This window comes from Xyrauchen texanus, chromosome 25 (genome assembly GCF_025860055.1).
Source record: "Xyrauchen texanus isolate HMW12.3.18 chromosome 25, RBS_HiC_50CHRs, whole genome shotgun sequence".
Lineage (NCBI taxonomy): Eukaryota > Metazoa > Chordata > Actinopteri > Cypriniformes > Catostomidae > Xyrauchen > Xyrauchen texanus.
The window spans coordinates 25,868,326-25,885,998 of NC_068300.1; the positions used below are offsets into that span (position 1 = coordinate 25,868,326).

Here is a 17,673-nt window from a genome sequence, read left to right on the forward strand (position 1 = left end):
ACATGCTGTCTTTGTGCACAGTGGTACCATGGTAATACCATGGATCTTTAATATATACCATAATACTGAATGATTAGGCCTAACATATTCACGTACAATGATATTTGCATGGTACTTTTGGTACTCTAGTTTTGTACTTCCTTGGGCCACAATTCAGAGATAATTGATCATATCTCCTTGGCTGCCTATAATGATCCAATAGAAGCCAGTGCATGATGAGCATTAAATAGTTGCCTGCATGCCCATGTGTAGGACATATGGCTTTTAGATGTTTCTGTGTTATTACAACACAGGACTGTCTCCATGTTTGTAATGACCCATTGAAGCCTGGTTTCTGTAGTGAGGGCGCCAAGTTTCACAAAGAGCCACCTGTCCTTTGTTACGAAAGTTAGGTTTTGTGTGCGACCGCATATTCATTAATGTGTTGCTGTAGTGTCCTGTAGTATCATAGGCCGCTTCAATGCTTGCTCTCACTTTTTTATTTATCTTTCGGTCTCTCAACCTATGAGTGAACGGAAAAGCTAGTTTGTGCCTGTTTGAGTAGCCCTCAGGGAATTCCCATGCTGCCCTTCAACAGTGACTATGAAGCCATTGTTAGGCTCCATGCTTTAATATGGAGCAGATAAGGGAATGAAAAGAGATCCTCATGCATGATCCACTGCTCCAGCCAAACGTGCATTGCTATATGTGCATCATAGTACTTGACAATGTGTGTGTTTGTGAATAAACCTGAGCTCTTTTAAGCCCAAATTAGATTTTTTTATTATGTCTGCTGGTACTTAAGGCAGATTTTTAAGATTTCAAGAGGGCTGCATATTTTAAATAAACACAAGAGGATTCAGGTAGTTTTCTGTTAAGAACTGGAAAGGTTGAACCTTTGCTCTCTCACTGAACAATCAATCTTGTATATGTTTGAGTGTGTTTGTGTGTTTTGACTATATTTGGGCTTTGAGAGATTGTTCACTGAAATCAAATGCATTCACATGAATTAGTTCAATATAGAGGTCCATTCAATTTATTCTTCTCAACTATAATTCATGTAAATCCATGAGTAAACAACAAACCTTGTCTGATCCAGATAAGAAAGATCAATAATTGTGATGGTAGTAATAATCTCATAACATGCATGGTTTTTGTTAATGATTATAACTCCTAGGTTAAATATTGTTCTGTTCAAGTTAATGGGAGTTCTTAAAATACAGGACTTTTTTCCACATGTTCCTGCTTTGAAATCATTTAGATCCCTATATTTCCAACTTTTACTCACATAGAGACATACTTAATATCAAAAAGAAATAGGGTAGGAAGGCAGAGAGAGTATGTCTTGCAGGTGAAAGTCCAAACTACACTGGCTGTGATTAAACCTCTGAGGAATTCTTACATGGCAGCTGAAACAGAGAGAGATTGAAAGGAGGCTTGGGTTTACAGTACATTACACATTAGCTGAGGTATGGAGGGAAACTAACAAGCAGGCATTCTCTGCCACGGTATCCCCTATAGGTCTCTCCTTACAAAACTGTGGGAATAGTCTGACAAATCAATTTGACAATATGCACATGTTAAAATACTTAATCTGCACAGATAATGAAGATTTGAGGTGAAGGTTAATCATTTTTTTAATTAAAATGTTGATTTGTTTTATTATTATAATTCTTTTTACATTTTCTGTTCTAGTTTATTTTATTTTATTATTATGTCTGAAATATAGTTTTACAAAATAAGAAATAAGTTAAAATAGTTAATCCAGAAATGAAAAATCTGTCATAATTTATTCACCCTTATGTTCCAAACCTGTATAACTTTCTTATGTGGAACACAAAAGGAGATGTTTTAATTAATATCTTGTTCCGTCTTTTTAATACAATGGCAGTTGTGCGTGGCGTTAGAGGTAGGCTACTAAGCTTAAGCCCTAAATGTTTTTATCATCTTGTAGTGATGTCAAAAGTACCAGTGCTTCAGTATCAGTATTCAGTATACTAAATATGAATATTTTTCTTTAATATGAAGTAATGTACACTCACTGAGCACTTTATTAGTAACACCTGTACACCTACTTATTCATGCGACTATCTTATCAGCCAATCATGTGGCATCAGTGCAGTGCATAAAATCATCCAGATACGGGTCAGGAGCTTTAGTTAATGTTCACATTAACCATCAGAATGGGGAAAAAATTAGATTTCAACCGTAGCATGTTTGTTGGTGCCAGATGGTGGTTTGATATTTCTGTAACAGCTGGTCAGCAATATAAATGGTTTTTAAAGTCTTGGGATTTTCACGCACAACAGTCTCTAGAGTTTACTCGGAATGGTGCCAAAAACAATAAACATCCAGTGATCGGCAGTTCAGCTGACAGAAATGCCTTGATGAGGGAGGTCAACGAAGAATGGCCAGAATGGTTGGAGCTGACAGAAAGGCTACTGTATCTGAAGGCATATGCATACATGTTTGAAATTAGTTTTGTAGACAAAAATATAATTGTGTCATGATATTAATTTATTTCATTATAAAACTCAAATTTAATAAAAAAAAAAAAAGTTTTTGAAATTGATGGCTTGGACCAAATAATAAAGAAAAGGAGCCAATAAGTGCCCAACATATATGGGAACTCCTTCAATACTGTTTAAAAAGCGTCCCAGTGTGATATCTCAAGAAGTTGGATTTTGTTTAGTCACTACATAATTCCCATAGTTCCATTTATGTTATTCCATAGTTTTATGACTTTACTATTATTCAAAAATGTGAAAGAAATTCTAATAAATAAGGAGTGTTTCAAAACTTTTGACCTGTAGTATAATATATATATGATGTAGGGCCATATAGCACTCTTGCTCGTGTGATATTGCTTATATACAACAGTTCAATGAACAAGTACATTTTAAAAAATTAGGAAAAACTGAGTACCGTCATAAAAACGCATTTGTGCACTGAACTACTTTAATACAAAACCGATCAGAATCTGCTGTTGCTTGTTCCAAACCTCTGTTAGTAATTCAAAATGTTCACTTCAGAAATAGTATCATGGCTTGTGCTGTTTCTAACAAGTCATTGGAATAAGTCAACAAGGATAGGTGGGTGTGGGTGTGGGAGAGAGTGTGATTGAGAGAGAGAGAGTGATGGAGAGAGAGTGATGGAGAGAGATGGAGAGTGTGTGTTCCCTCTCGAGAGGTCTCTCCTATTGCGTAAGTAGCTTACGCTATGGGAAAACTCCGTTTCTCGAGAAATATTGAAGTCTTTATGTAAAACGCATTGCAGCTGCACAGCAGACAGCAATGAGCGAGGCAGCTCGGTCATTGGCTGTGCTGCGGCAACTTGCTTGAATCAATGGCGGGGCGACTCTGAACGCGCGATCAACGGGCCGTCGACAAGCCTACAGCAGGACTGCTACGAGGACGCCGGTGCCTTCAGCCGCCTTCAAAGCCTTCTGCTACGCCATCCGGCACGCATCACCCTGATATCCTTTTGCTAAGCTACTTTGCAAGTGTTCGCCTCTGCGACGTTTTTTGTATTTTAGTAAAAGAGCATTTTCGAGGCGTTGTTCCAAATGCCTTCCACCTGCGCCTCGTGCAGAGGCCTTCTTCCTGACGGGGACCATCACATTATCTGCACTCGCTGCCTGGGACCCGACCACGCAGAAGCTGCTCTCACTCGAGGCGGATGCCCCGAATGTGACTCCCTGGGCCTCACCGAGCTGCGCGCTCGCTTCGCCGCCTTCGCCGCGAACGAGCCTGCTACCACCGTGCTGCCGTCCCCTCTGTTCGAGCCGCGCAAGAAAAAGCGGCGCTCACAGAGGCCGCCAGAGCACGCGGACTTCAGTGACGTCATGCCGGGCCAGTCCCCGCGTGCTTCACCACTACCCGAGAACTCCCCGCCGCCAGTCCATTTCACGCAGGCGGACCAGCACCCCTCCAACAGAGCGGTGGGTCTCGTCTCGTTCGGCGTATCAGGGGACGACGGTGAAAAGGATGACAGCCTTTCCATTGACACTGCATCCGACAACTGGCCGGGCTCGGCCTTCGACCCCGCGCCGTCGACATTAGCGGACACGAGCACGGGCACCGCCCCTCGAGGAGGCTGTGGCCAACCATCTGTGCCCACCCTCCACCGCTGGATGGAAAGCCAAAGCTTCTCATCCCTCGAAGCCCTGCCGATCTACCTCAGCTCTCGCCGGTCGCGCATACGCCGCCGCCGGCCAAGCTGCGTCAGCGCTTCATTCCATGGCTGTTCTGCAAGTTTATCAGGCCAAACTTCTCCGCACCATGGACGAGTCTGGACCTGAACCTGAGGCTTTCAAGGACCTGCGCAGCGCCACTGATGTAGCCCTGCGAGCCACAAAGGCCACCGCCCAGTCCATCGGCCGGGCCATGGCTGTGGCTGACGCTAACGGAGATGAAGGACGCGGATAAGGTGCCATTCCTCGACGCGCCTATCACTCCAAGCAGCCTGTTCGGACCGGCGGTAAGAGAGTTCGCGGAACGCTTCACTGAAGCTCGGAAGGATTCGCAGGCTATGCGTCACTTCCTGCCGAAGCGCTCCAGCTCGTCACAGAGCCGCCAGAGACCGCCTCAGCAGCAGCGAGCCAAAACGTGTAAAACATTACCCAGTCCCCTTACAGGCGGCTGGAAATGTCTGTACAGCAGTCAATGGGCCAGTCACAGAACTCGCTCACCTGCAGTCAAACGCCGTTTTAACGGCGACACACAAAAATCACAAAAAGAGTCATTTTCTGCTTGTGTCACTAAGGGGTCACGTGTCCACACTAAAGTGCGCATTCCCACATATCAATACTGTCCAAACAGTGCCGAATAATTCCCCAGCTCCAGCTGGACGCCCCATAAATGTAGATTGTGTGCCTATTGTCATGTATGCACCACTACACACAAGCACTGTTCCCACAGTTATAAACACTTCCCCAGTAAAAGCGGGAAATACTATAAAGGTAGCGCGCGTGCCTGCTGTCATGCATGCACCACTACACACAAACACTGTATGCATGGCCAGAAACCCCCGCCCATGGCGTGAGGCTTTATGAAAGTGGCGCGCGTGCCTACTACAGTGTATGCACCCCCACCCATAAGCGCTGCCCATACAGTTTCAAACAGTTCTCTGGCTCATGCCGCGAGCATCACAGATGCGACGCGCGAGCCAAGAAACTCCCCGCTAAGAGCGGGAAGCTTTATGAAAGTGACGCGCGTGCCTATTACAATGTATGCACCCCCACCCGTAAACACTGTCGATACAGTTTCAAACATTTCTCCAGCTCATGCTGCGAGCATTATGGAGATAGCACATGTGCCTGTAATCTCACACGCACCCCTGCACTCGGCACTCAACAAAGCTGCTCAGCGCGCGCCCGCGCTTCTGAGAGCTGTAAGCTCAGTGTTAGCACAAGGCGATTCGCCGGTGGGGCCCATACGTCACTGCGACACGCCCCCAGCCAGCATTCAGCCCATATCTGTGCGAGCAAAAGCCTTGGGAAAAAATCCCCGACATACCGAAATGGGTTTTGAACATAATAAAACACGGTTACTCGCTTCAATTCGCTCGCAGACCACCCCGCTTTTAAGCGGTGGTCGAGACGAAAGTGAGGAAAGATGTTTCACATGTTCTACGCACCGAGGTGCTCAAACTGATAGAGAAGGGCTATAGAAACTGTCCCTCCTCTATGAGCGAGGCAGGTTTTTACAGCCGCTATTTTCTCGTCCGAAAAGGACGGTGGCCTCCGCCCCATCCTAGATCTCAGACATCTGAGCAAAGCTTTAATGATTCGCTCGTTCAGAATGTTAACGACCAAACATATCCTCGCGCAAGTTCGCCCGGGATTGGTTTCTATCAGTGGATTTGAAAGACGCTTACTTTCACATTCCGATAGCGCCTCATCACAGGCCTTTTCTGAGATTCGCTCGAGGGACAGTCATACCAGTACACAGTACTACCATTCGGCCTATCATTGGCCCCCCGTACATTCACGAAATGTATGGACGCAGCACTTTCCCCCCTGAGACAGCGGGCAGTGCGAATACTGAATTACCTCGACGATTGGCTAATCATAGCACAATCAGAGAGTCAGTTAACAACGCACAGATCTTGGATTATCAGCCATCTAGAATGCCTGGGTCTGAGAATCAATTTTGCAAAGAGCGTGCTATCCCCAGCCAAAATATCTCTTTTCTGGGAATAGTGCTAGACTCAGTGCAGATGACGGCGCCTCTCATCAGAGCGCTGCCGCTATTCGGCGCCTTGCAACATCATTCAGAGCGGGCGCGCACGCCCCCGTCAAACGATTTCAAAGGATGCTCGGTCTCATGGCCTCGGCATCAGCTGTACTCCAGCTAGGATTGTTGCACATGCGTCCTCTCCAACGCTGGCTCAAGAGCCGTGTCCCCACTCATGCGTGGCGCTCGGGCCACTTTTTAATCAGAGCGAATCACGGCTGTATAAAAGCCCTGACGCCCTGGAAAGCCATCGACTGGTATCAAACCGGTGTGAGTCTGGGTGTGAACACACGGAGAAAAATGATCACGACAGATGCCTCCAAAATAGGATGGTGGGCCCTTTACGAGGGCAGGCCTGTCTCCGGCTTTTGGTCAAACCCGGAAAAGTGCCTACATATAAACTGTCTGGAAATGAAAGCGGTCACCTTGGCTCTCAGAGCCCTGCTTCCGTACCTGAAAAACGAACACGTCCTGGTCCGAACGGACAACATGACGGTAGTATCGTATATAAATCGCCAGGGTGGACTCAGGTCGAGCTCCCTGCACTCTATGGCCAGGGAGCTCATCTTATGGTCACAGCACAACCTGCGCCGCTGAGAGCAGCACATGTGCCAGGCGTCCTGAACCAGGGAGCGGACATGCTGTCCAGAGACAAAGTTCTCTCAGGGAATGGTCTCTCCACCCCTGACGGCTCAGTGGTTATGGCAAACCTTTGGCGAGGCAGAGGTCGACCTCTTCGCCTCCAGGGAAAATGCGCACTGCCCTCTTTTCTTCTCAAAAGCACGGACGCTTCGCCCAAGTCTGGCCGAACCGCCCCTTGTATGCTTTTCCCCGATCGCGATGCTACCTCAGGTCATCAGTCGGATCAGGGAAGTGAAATGTGCAGTGCTCCTGGTAGCCCCACTCTGGAAGGACCAGACGTGGTTTCCAGAACTGATGCAGATGATGCAATCTGCCCCATGGCCGATTCTGTTGAGGCTGGACCTCCTCAGGCAGGCCAACGGGATGATTCTTCATCCCCGCCCCGATCTGTGGGCCCTTCATGCATGGCCCCTCAACGGGTTCCCGAGAACCTCCCCAGTGGAGTGTTGAGAACCATCACTGAGGCGTGGCGCCCTACTAGGCGCTTATATGCCCAAAAGTGGAAAGTGTTCAGTGACTGGTGTGATACCAAGAGCTTGAACCCCAAATCATGCGAGATACCAAGTGTACTCGCCTTCTTGCAAGAGCTGCTGGAGGCGGGCGCACACCCTCCACGCTCAAAGTCTATGTGGCTGCCATAGCGGCGTCACACAATCCTGACAAGGGACGCTCATTAGGGAAAACGACCTAATCATTCGTTTCCTAAGAGGCTAGGAGGATGAACCCTCCTCGCCCCCTCGGTGCCGATCTGGGACCTGGCCATGGTCCTGGACGCACTCAAGAGTGCCCGTTCAAACCTCTCCAAACCGTGCACCTTAAACAGCTCTCGCTCAAAACTGCGCTCTTGCTGGCGCTCGCCTCAGTCAAGAGAGTGGGCGACCTGCACACGCTGTCATCAAGCGCTGCTTGCCTGGAATTTGGACCTAACAACTGCAGAGTTGTCCTTAGGCCAAAGCACAAGTATATTCCTAAAGTGCTCTCCACACCCTTCAGAGTACAGGTTATATCTCTGGCAGCGCTATCGTCTCCAGCAGACGAAAGCGACGCTAATTTACTCTGCCCGGTCAGGGCACTCAGAGTATATTTGGAACGTTCTGCCCCGTTCAGACAGACGGAACAATTATTCGTATGCTTTGGCGGGCGCACTAAAGGTCTCGCAGTTTCAAAGCAAAGAATATCGTGCTGGATAGTGGATGCTATAGCGCTGGCTTATGAAGCCAAGGGCCTTCAATGCCCCTTAGGTGTCAGAGCTCACTCTACGAGGAGCATGGCCTCCTCGTGGGCATGATCGAGTGGGATACCCATTGAAGATATTTGTGCGGTGGCAGGCTGGGCCTCGCCTTCGACATTTATCAGGTTTTATAACCTACAGGTCTCCTCATGGCATTCCAACATTCTATTAGCCTGACTGTAGTATGAACTGGAGTATGTATTTGCTGAGCATTATCTCCTCCCTTATAAGGTCCGTCTCTGACTGACTTAGAGGGTTTTTTATGCATATCAGTAAGTAGAAAAAATCAGTACATAAGATATGTGCTTGTGTTTTTACACCATGGGCCACCTTGGGGCAAAGGCGCTCTGTATTATCCCATTATATAGCTCGCCGTTGGCCGGCTCGTTGAATAATCACTTTGCTTTAAGGCTCAGGCATCTGCCTCTGGCTTTATAGAGCGAAGTCAGCACGCACGGCGTTTTGCATGGTGTTCCCATAGCGTAAGCTACTTATGCAATAGGAGAGACCTCTCGAGAGGGAACGACTCGGTTACTAACGTAACCTCGGTTCCCTGAGAGGAGGGAACGAGTATTGCGTAAGCTGCCGTGCTTGTGCTTGGTCAGTTCGCCTTCAGTCGATTGAACCTAAAGAACTCTCATGACGGGGCACCTAATATATAGCCCTAGCCACGCCCATCTTGGCGGGCTCTGAGCGCGTGAGCGCGAAGCACGCGCCCATTGGTCGTGCGTTCAGAGTCGCCCCGCCATTGGTTCGAGCAAGTTGCCGCAGCACAGCCAATGACCGAGCTGCCTCATTCATTGCTGTCTGCTGGATGCGTTTTACATAAAGACTTCAATATTTCTCGAGAAACTGAGTTTTCCCATAGCGTAAGCTACTTACGCAATACTCGCTCCCTCCTCTCAGGGAACCGAGGTTACGTTAGTAACCGAGTCGATCACCTGTTGCCACACCCAATCAGAGATGCTTACAGCTTTCTGAAGGTCAGTTTTCTCAGTGGAATATAGAGGTCCAAGCGGGGCATTCCTCTCTATTTTGGGGAATCTGGTAGGCAAATATACACTATAGAAACAGCGATGTCCTCCTCCATTTTAAACGGTATGTATCCCATGTGGAAACTCACATAGCGCTGTTCTATGTAAACAATGACCAACGGATTCACTTTACGTCACCAACTGGCTCATATTACACACAAAATGATCTTTTGCCACCACCTTCTGGCGAACATATGTAATTTCACAAATAAAGACCGTACATCCTAACACATATGCACAACACTTTCACTTTAGTTTAGAACAGCACAAACACAAGCTGAGTGATACACACAGTAAATCTAGACGTCTGAACGTCTCATCCAATCAGATTCGAGGACCAGAACTAATTGTGGTGTGTGTGTGTGTGTGTGTGTGTGTGTGTGTGTGTGTGTGTGTATATATATATATATACACTCACCTAAAGTATTATTAGGAACACCATACTAATACTGTGTTTGACCCCCTTTCGCCTTCAGAACTGCCTTAATTCTACGTGGCATTGATTCAACAAGGTGCTGAAAGCATTCTTTAGAAATGTTGGCCCATATTGATAGGATAGCATCTCGCAGTTGATGGAGATTTGTGGGATGCACATCCAGGGCACGAATCTCCCGTTCCACCACATCCCAAAGATGTTCTATTGGGTTGAGATCTGGTGACTGTGGGGGCCATTTTAGTACAGTGAACTCATTGTCATGTTCAAGAAACCAATTTGAAATGATTCAAGCTTTGTGACATGGTGCATTATCCTGCTGGAAGTAGCCATCAGAGGATGGGTACATGGTGGCCATAAAAGGATGGACATGGTCAGAAACAATGCTCAGGTAGGCCGTGGCATTTAAACGATACCCAATTGGCACTAAGGGGCCTAAAGTGTGCCAAGAAAACATCCCCCACACCATTACACCACCACCACCAGCCTGCACAGTGGAAACAAGGCATGATGGATCCATGTTCTCATTCTGTTTACGCCAAATTCTGACTCTACCATCTGAATGTCTCAACAGAAATCGAGACTCATCAGACCAGGCAACATTTTTCCAGTCTTCAACTGTCCAATTTTGGTGAGCTCTTGCAAATTGTAGCCTCTTTTTCCTATTTGTAGTGGAGATGAGTGGTACCCGGTGGGGTCTTCTGCTGTTGTAGCCCATCTGCCTTAAGGTTGTGCGTGTTGTGGCTTCACAAATGCTTTGCTGCATACCTCGGTTGTAACGAGTGGTTATTTCAGGCAAAGTTGCTCTTCTATCAGCTTGAATCAGTCGGCCCATTCTTCTCTGACCTCTAGCATCAACAAGGCATTTTCGCCCACAGGACTGCTGTAACGGTTACCCTGTCTTGTCTCACTGTTGCCCTTTGTTTGTAATTTTGTCACTTTTGTTATTCCTTAGTTTTCACTTTTGTCACCCTTGTACCTCCAAAGTCTTCCTGTCAGCCCTCGTGTTCACTGTTCATTGTTTTCACCTGCCCTCGTTAAGTTTCCATTTGCTTCCCTCGTTATCTTGTTTGGTGTTCTGTTTGTTCATTGGCCCCTTAGTTCTATGTTCATGTATATATATCCTGGTTTTTGGTTTAGTCCCTGTCTTTCGTTGATTGTTTGTGAACGTGGTTGTATGTAAGTGATGTTCGTTCCCATGCCTGTGTTCCCAGTTCCAGTGTTTTCGTGTTTTGTTTTCATTTTTGCCCATCGTGGTAGTTTTGTTTGTTCATCTCTGTTTGTTTCCATTTGTTTAAATAAAGTTAACTGCACTTGGATCCTCAACCTTTGTCAGCCTCAGTCCTCAATCGTTACAGAACGAAAGACTACACCATGGATCCAGCAGTATTACGCGCCAGATACCACCTGCTCTGCCTGAGGCAAGAGGACCGTCCTATTGAGGCCCACGTCCGCGACTTCCTTAAACTGGTGGCTGTTGCGGACTTCTCAGACTCCTCCCTGGTGGTCTTCTTCAGGGAAAACCTGAGTGGCTGGCTGAAGGAGCGGCTGCCGCCGGCATCACGCGGTTAACCTTGCTGTTGTGCGGCTCCCCGTTCACGCCTGCCCCGGTCTGCGAGCCAGAGCCTACGCCTGCCCCGGCCAGCGAGCCTGAAGTCACGCCGACCAGGAACAGCGTTCCAGCGTCGCCAGTCGCCTTCCATGAGCCAGCGCGGCCCACTTCGTCTGCCCGGAGGAGGGAGAGAAGACGGGCTAGAGCCCACACATGTCACGGTGAGCGAGCTAGAGCCCACGCATGTCACTGTGAGCGAGCCTGAGTCCTCGTCAGCCACGGTGAGCGAACCTGAGCCCTCGACCATCCCCGAGCCAACGCCAGTAGCCTCAGACGTCAGTGAGCCAGAGCCGATAGCCTCAAACGTCAGTGAGCCAGCGCCTGTAGCCTCGACCATCCCTGAGCCAGCGCCTGTAGCCTCGACCGTCCCTGAGCCATCGCCTGTAGCCTCGACCGTCCCTGAGCCAGCGCCTGAAGCCTCGACCGTCCAAGAGCCAGCGCCAGTAGCCTCGACCGTCCAAGAGCCAGCGCCAGTGGTCGAGCCCGTCCTAGAGCCAGCGCCTCTCAAGTCTCTCGAGTCTTCCAGGGCTCCTCCCGAGCTTTCCAGAGCTCCACCTTCCGAGTTTCCCGAGCTTTCCAGAGCTCCGCCTTCCGAGTTTCCCGAGCTTTCCAGAGCTCCGCCTTCCGAGTTTCCCTAGCTTTCCAGAGCTCCGCCTTCCGAGTTTCCCGAGCTTTCCAGAGCCCCACCTTCCGAGCTTCCTGAGCTTTCCAGAGCTCCGCCTTCCGAGCTTTCCAGAGCTCCGCCTTCCGAGCTTTCCAGAGCTCCGCCTTCCGAGCTTACCAGAGCGCCGCCTTCCGGGCTTTCCAGAGCCCTGCCTTCCGAGCTCCTTGAGCCTTCCAGAGCTCCGCCTCCCGAGCTTTCCAGAGCTCCGCCTTCCGAGCTTTCCAGAGCTCCGCCTTCCAGGTCTTCCAGAGCCCCGCCTTCCGAGCTTCCTGAGCCTTCCAGAGCTCCGCCTCCCGAGCTTTCCAGAGCTCCGCCCTCCGAGCTTCCCAGAGCTCCGGCTCTCAAGCCTCTCGAGCCTTCCAGGGCTCCACCCCTCAAGCCTCTCGAGCCTTCCAGGCTCCACCCCTCAAGCCTCTCGAGCCTTCCAGGGCTCCGCCCCTCAAGCCCCTCGAGCCTTCCAGGGCTCCGCCCCTCAAGCCCCTTGAGCCTTCCAGGGCTCCGCCCCTCAAGCCTCTCGAGCCTTCCAGGGCTCCGCCCCTCAAGCCCCTCGACCCTTCCAGGGCTCCGCCACACAAGCCCCTCGAGCCTTCCAGGGTTCCGCCCCTCAAGCCCCTCGAGCCTTCCAGGGCTCCGCCCCTCAAGCCTCTCGAGCCTCCCAGGGCTCCACCCCTCAAGTCTCTCGAACCATCCACGGCTCTGCCTTCCGAGCCTCCTCCAGAGCCTCCTACGGCTCCGCCTCCAGAGCCTCCTGCGGCTCCGCCTCCCGAGCCTCCTACGGCTCTTCTCCTTGAGCCTCCAGAGCCTCCACAGCCTCCCTCAGCTCCGTCTCCAGAGCCCCTCTCAGCTCCGCCTCCGGGACCTGTCCCTGTCCTGAGGCTGCCTCCCAGGCCTCCTAGACCTGTCCCTGTCCCGTGGCCACCTCCCAGGTTCCCTGAACCGGCCCTTGCCTTGTGGCCAGCTCCCAGGCCACTCAAACCTGTCCCCTTAGTGTGGCCTTCTCCCAGGGCCCCTGACCCGGTCCCAGTACTGTGGCCTCTTCCCAGGCCCCCTGACCCAGTCCCTGTCCAGTGGCCTCCTCCCAGGCCCCCTGACCCGGTCCCTGTCCTTGCCAAGTGGCCAGCTCCCGGGCCATCTAAACCGGCCTCTGTCCTGTGGCCACCTCCCAGGTGCCCTGAACCGGCCCCTGCTCTGCGGCCATCTCTCAGTCCACCTCAACCCGCCCCTACCCGGTGGAAGCTCCCCAGGCCACCCGACCTGGTTCCCAGCACACACCCCCAGAGACTGCTTATCTGCCCTCTCGCCCTCCTTGGTCTGTCTCCGTGTCCCTCGTGCCCCCCGTGGACTGCCTGTCTGCCCCTCGTTGCTCCCTGGACTGCCTGTCTGCCCCTCGTTGCCCCCCGGACTGCCTGTCTGCCCCTCGTTGCCCCCTGGACTGCCTGTCTTCCCCTCGTTGCCCCCCGGACTGTCTGTCTGCCCTTTGTGCCCCCAGTCATTGGTCATTTGTTCTTCCCGTTTTTTGTTTTTGTTGATCGTCTGGTATCCGATCCTTGAGGGGGGGCTATGTAACGGTTACCCTGTCTTGTTCTGGAGATTGTCTTGACCAGGACCACACCCCTAAATGCATTGAAGCAACTGCCATGAGATTGGTTGATTAGATAATTGCATTAATGAGAAATTGAACAGGTGTTCCTAATAATCCTTTAGGTGAGTGTATATATATAAAATACATTTTTCAAGTGAATAGCATTAAAGCCACAAGTTCTGATCTTTGAGTGTATCTGAAGCTGAGACAGGTGGTAACTATTAGTTGTAGTTTCAGTAATATTTAAAGATTTACTTCAGAAATAACACCTCAAAGATTTAACATTAAACTTTTTTTTTATTTAAGTGTAAGAAACAACCCAAAATCTAAGTAATTTTTCAGAAAAGATCTTGATCTCCATTGCGTTCTAATCAACTACCTTTATGAATGTTATGGGTTCTTTTTAAAGTGAGGCACTTTCCACTGACATAATAATAATAATAATAATAATAATAATAATAATAAACATTATTTTATAGAGCACCTTTAAAAGCAGCTTCTCAAAGAGCTGTACACAAAATAAGCAGATATTCTGAAGACAGATCAAGATATTCATTAAAACATCTCCTTTTGTGTTCCGCATAAGTCATACGGGTATGGCATGAAATGAGGGTGATTTAAATTATGACAGAATTTTCATTTTTGGGTGAACTGTTCCTTTAAAATTAGGGTCAAGATTGTTTAAAGGAATATTTTGGGCATCTATGGCATGCTGTCGAAACCACAGAAAATAATTTCAACTCGTACCTCAGGTTGTAAAAACAAAAGAAAATTACAATGAAGGTCTAGGGGGAAAGTTTACAACCTTTGGCCTACAGACAAAAATCTGCCAACAGATTTTTTTTACAACAATTGTAAGTGGATTTACAATTTTACACCTCCCTAATAACTGACAAAAAGATGCTGTCCACAGAGTTTAACTTGTATTCAAGTTAAATCCTTTGATATGCATTGTCTGACACAAGGTTTACATATTTACATTCTCTCTTTGTCTTTTTCCTTTCTGTGCAGAGGAGGCAGATTACTCCGCATTTGGCACGGACACCGTGACCCGTAAGAGGACCCCAGTGGCGCTTGCTGCAGTACTCCTCCGTCCGGACGCCAACAAGAAGCCTCCTATTATCATCAGCCTGCCCAAAGATTTCCGCCCAGTTTCCTCCATCATTGACGTGGACATTCTCCCAGAAACGCACCGCCGTGTCCATCTCTACAAACACGGTCAGGAGAAACCTCTGGGCTTCTACATTCGCGACGGCTCCAGCGTGCGTGTTACACCCCAGGGCCTGCAGAAGTTTCCGGGTATCTTCATCTCCCGCATGGTCCCTGGAGGCCTGGCAGAGAGCACAGGCCTGCTGGCCGTCAATGATGAGGTTTTGGAAGTCAACGGAATTGAGGTGACCGGAAAGTTCCTGGACCAAGTAACCGACATGATGATCGCAAACAGCCACAACCTCATTATAACTGTCAAACCAGCCAATCAGCGCAATAATGTGGTACGCAACGGCAATAGTGGAGACGGGGCCACATCTGGCAGCTCAGGACGATCCTCTGACAGCAGTACCAGTTTCTATGGATACTCTGCTCCGGGCTCCATGGCAATGACTCCATCCCATATTATTCAGAACTATGAGCAAGATGATGAAATTGAGGATGAGGAGGATCTGGTGATCGAGGGCAATGGAGAGACTAAACTCATTCCACAGGCACCAGCTCGGGCGGCAGCCAGCTCCAGCATGCCCACTCTCCCCAGATATGAGCCCCACCTCAACCTGCAGCCCTCCAATGGTGCCATGGCAACAAGTGCAAGTGTGGGGTCTTTGAATGCCCATGACGGAGGTTTTGAGGGGCGAAATCTAGAGGAGGACGGAACAGTCATTACTCTGTAGTAACATGAGAAACACACTTAGACACAAAAACAATGACTGAAGCAACATACACTATATGGCCAAAAGTATGTGTGGATACCTCCCTCTTTTTTTTATCTGGTTTGGTTATTCCATTGACAGCAAATCTTAATGTGTCCTCACAGAAATTACTGGAATAGCAAACCCTGTTATTTAGATGGGGGTATCCAGAGGGCGTATTTTGGGTCATATTACTGTATAATCATCCACAAACAGAATCACATGCCAATACACACTCTTGTGTGCCACAGAACTGACAATGTATGTATTTTATTTGGGTGAACAGTGAATATAGGACCAAGAGGGGTGGCCAGTCACTACAGCACCTTACAGCACTTATCTATAATCATAGGACCAGGTCGTCCCCATAATCAATGGAGAGCAGCACAGAACTAAAAAAAGCTGCTTTATGAGTAATAATGAACTTCCTGAGTCAGTGTGAATGAATGCAGATGCAAGGTATTAATGTCTGTCACATGACTAAGAACGGGTCTACTTGGGCCCCATATGAGTCACGACAATCTTTGTCTTTGACAACCACTCCATTCAAAGCCACATGGCCTTAGCATTATCAAAGAGAACAAAGTGTAATGGTATACCCATCCTTTGTGCTACCATAGTAACTGACTCAGAGCTGTGTTCTGTGATGGTACTTTTCAATTTTAGGAGGAATGCTGAAATATGTGCCGTATAATTTCCTGTCTACAATACTAACATGCCTCTCGTGATGTCAGCTTACTAGTTCTTAATGGTTTTCAAGGGAATCATGAACATTTGTGGAGGCTAGACTGAATGTTTAGGACACTTTTAGAATTTTTTTAGATATCAGATATTTCAGTAAGGTTTAGGGTGCTGCCTCATTTTAGATACATACATATTCTATGTACAGTCTCTCTCAAAAGTTTTTAATCATAGCCAAAAATACAGATTACTTTAATATTTTTCATACTGATATTTTTTTATTTGTACCACTTTTAATTCTTTATGACAACGGCTATCTACCTGCAGGTTATTTTTCCCATCGACCTTTATGGCACATGTGATAAGGCTTGAGATCCCTGTCTGTGGTTATCATGTTTCCATTGAGTACTCTGAAGTCAACAGTGGACTGCTTCATGTATGAAGAGTGTCTCTAACCTTCTGAATAATAAGCATTTTGAGTGATTCATAGAGAAACAAAGTGTGATTTGCAGTGATTTTTAAATTACAATGGTAGACCATTACCAAAATATTCTCCCTTATCAATATTTTAGAGGTGAGAACTTGCTTGGAGATCAGCAAAGGCTAAAACCATCAATATGAGCTTTTGAGATCTCAGAGTTTGTGTGAACAAATGCACTGAAAGAGACTGACATGATTCGATAGTGCCTCACTCTAACCTAGGACCTGCTGTCAGAGATTCAGCCAAAGTAGCCTTTCATTGGCTTCTTCTTTTTATTTTCTGTTTTTTTAATCTCACTGCTGTCTCACTTTCAGATTAACTAATGAGAATCCTAAACACCGGAGATTTATAAATAACCAGACTAGATCTGCTGTCTCCCCCAAAGCATTGAGTAGCACACGCACTGTAGCTATTATCCTATATGCTTTATTCAGATCATCCTAAATGTTTAAACGACATGTTGAATGGAGTCTTTAGCGGTGTTAAAAAATAAATTTGTATAACCACTACACATGATTTGGGATTGTAACCACAGACATTGTATTTATTTTCAATATGTATTTTTACTTGATTTGTTTTAGCTGACATACAAACCTCATGATTTAGAAATTATTATTATTATTTATTTTGGATCTTCTCTATAAAATTATGTTTTAATGGGTTTTCTTTACCCATCGTCTTCTTTTTTGCTCCTACTTTTTTAGGGGACAGAAATATTAAGAAAATAACTTGCTTTTTTCCAAACTGTGAATATCTTTGCATTTCTAAAGAAGACCATATATCTATGACCACATGCTACAGGAGACCTAGAAATTAGCTTTTAAGCATTATCGTTCCTGTGTCAATTCCTCTTTTTGATAATGAGCTAGCCAGATAGATCTTAAGGTATAGATTTGTACTGAAATTTTCTGTATTTTCTTATTAGTGCTACATTATGTAATTTTGTTTCACATAATGAAATTTTAAAAGGATAAATACTATTTTAAGACAGCTGCACATGTAGTAAAATGTTGGATGAAATAAACTAATATGTATAAAATCATTGATGCTCCTCCATTCTTAATTGCTTTGTATCAGCCATGAAGGACAACAATTGTATCTCTGAGAGATAAGTGGTGTGTGTGACAACATGAAATTTACACTGGATGACCAGCATTAACGTAACAGAAGAAATGAAGGGCTTAAGGTATTTCC

General features: G+C 47.4%; 1 protein-coding gene across 1 annotated transcript in view; it reads left to right on the forward strand.

The window, feature by feature from the left end:
- The window catches only part of pard6b (par-6 partitioning defective 6 homolog beta (C. elegans)), a 38,754-nt gene extending 21,240 nt beyond the window's left edge, over positions 1 to 17,514 (forward strand). Inside the window, exon 3 of the mRNA XM_052092180.1 lies at positions 14,425 to 17,514. Coding sequence (XP_051948140.1) covers positions 14,425 to 15,299 — 875 coding nt within the window. The 3' untranslated portion in view covers positions 15,300 to 17,514. The remainder of the gene's footprint in view (positions 1 to 14,424) is intronic.
- Positions 17,515 to 17,673: the final 159 nt, after the last annotated feature.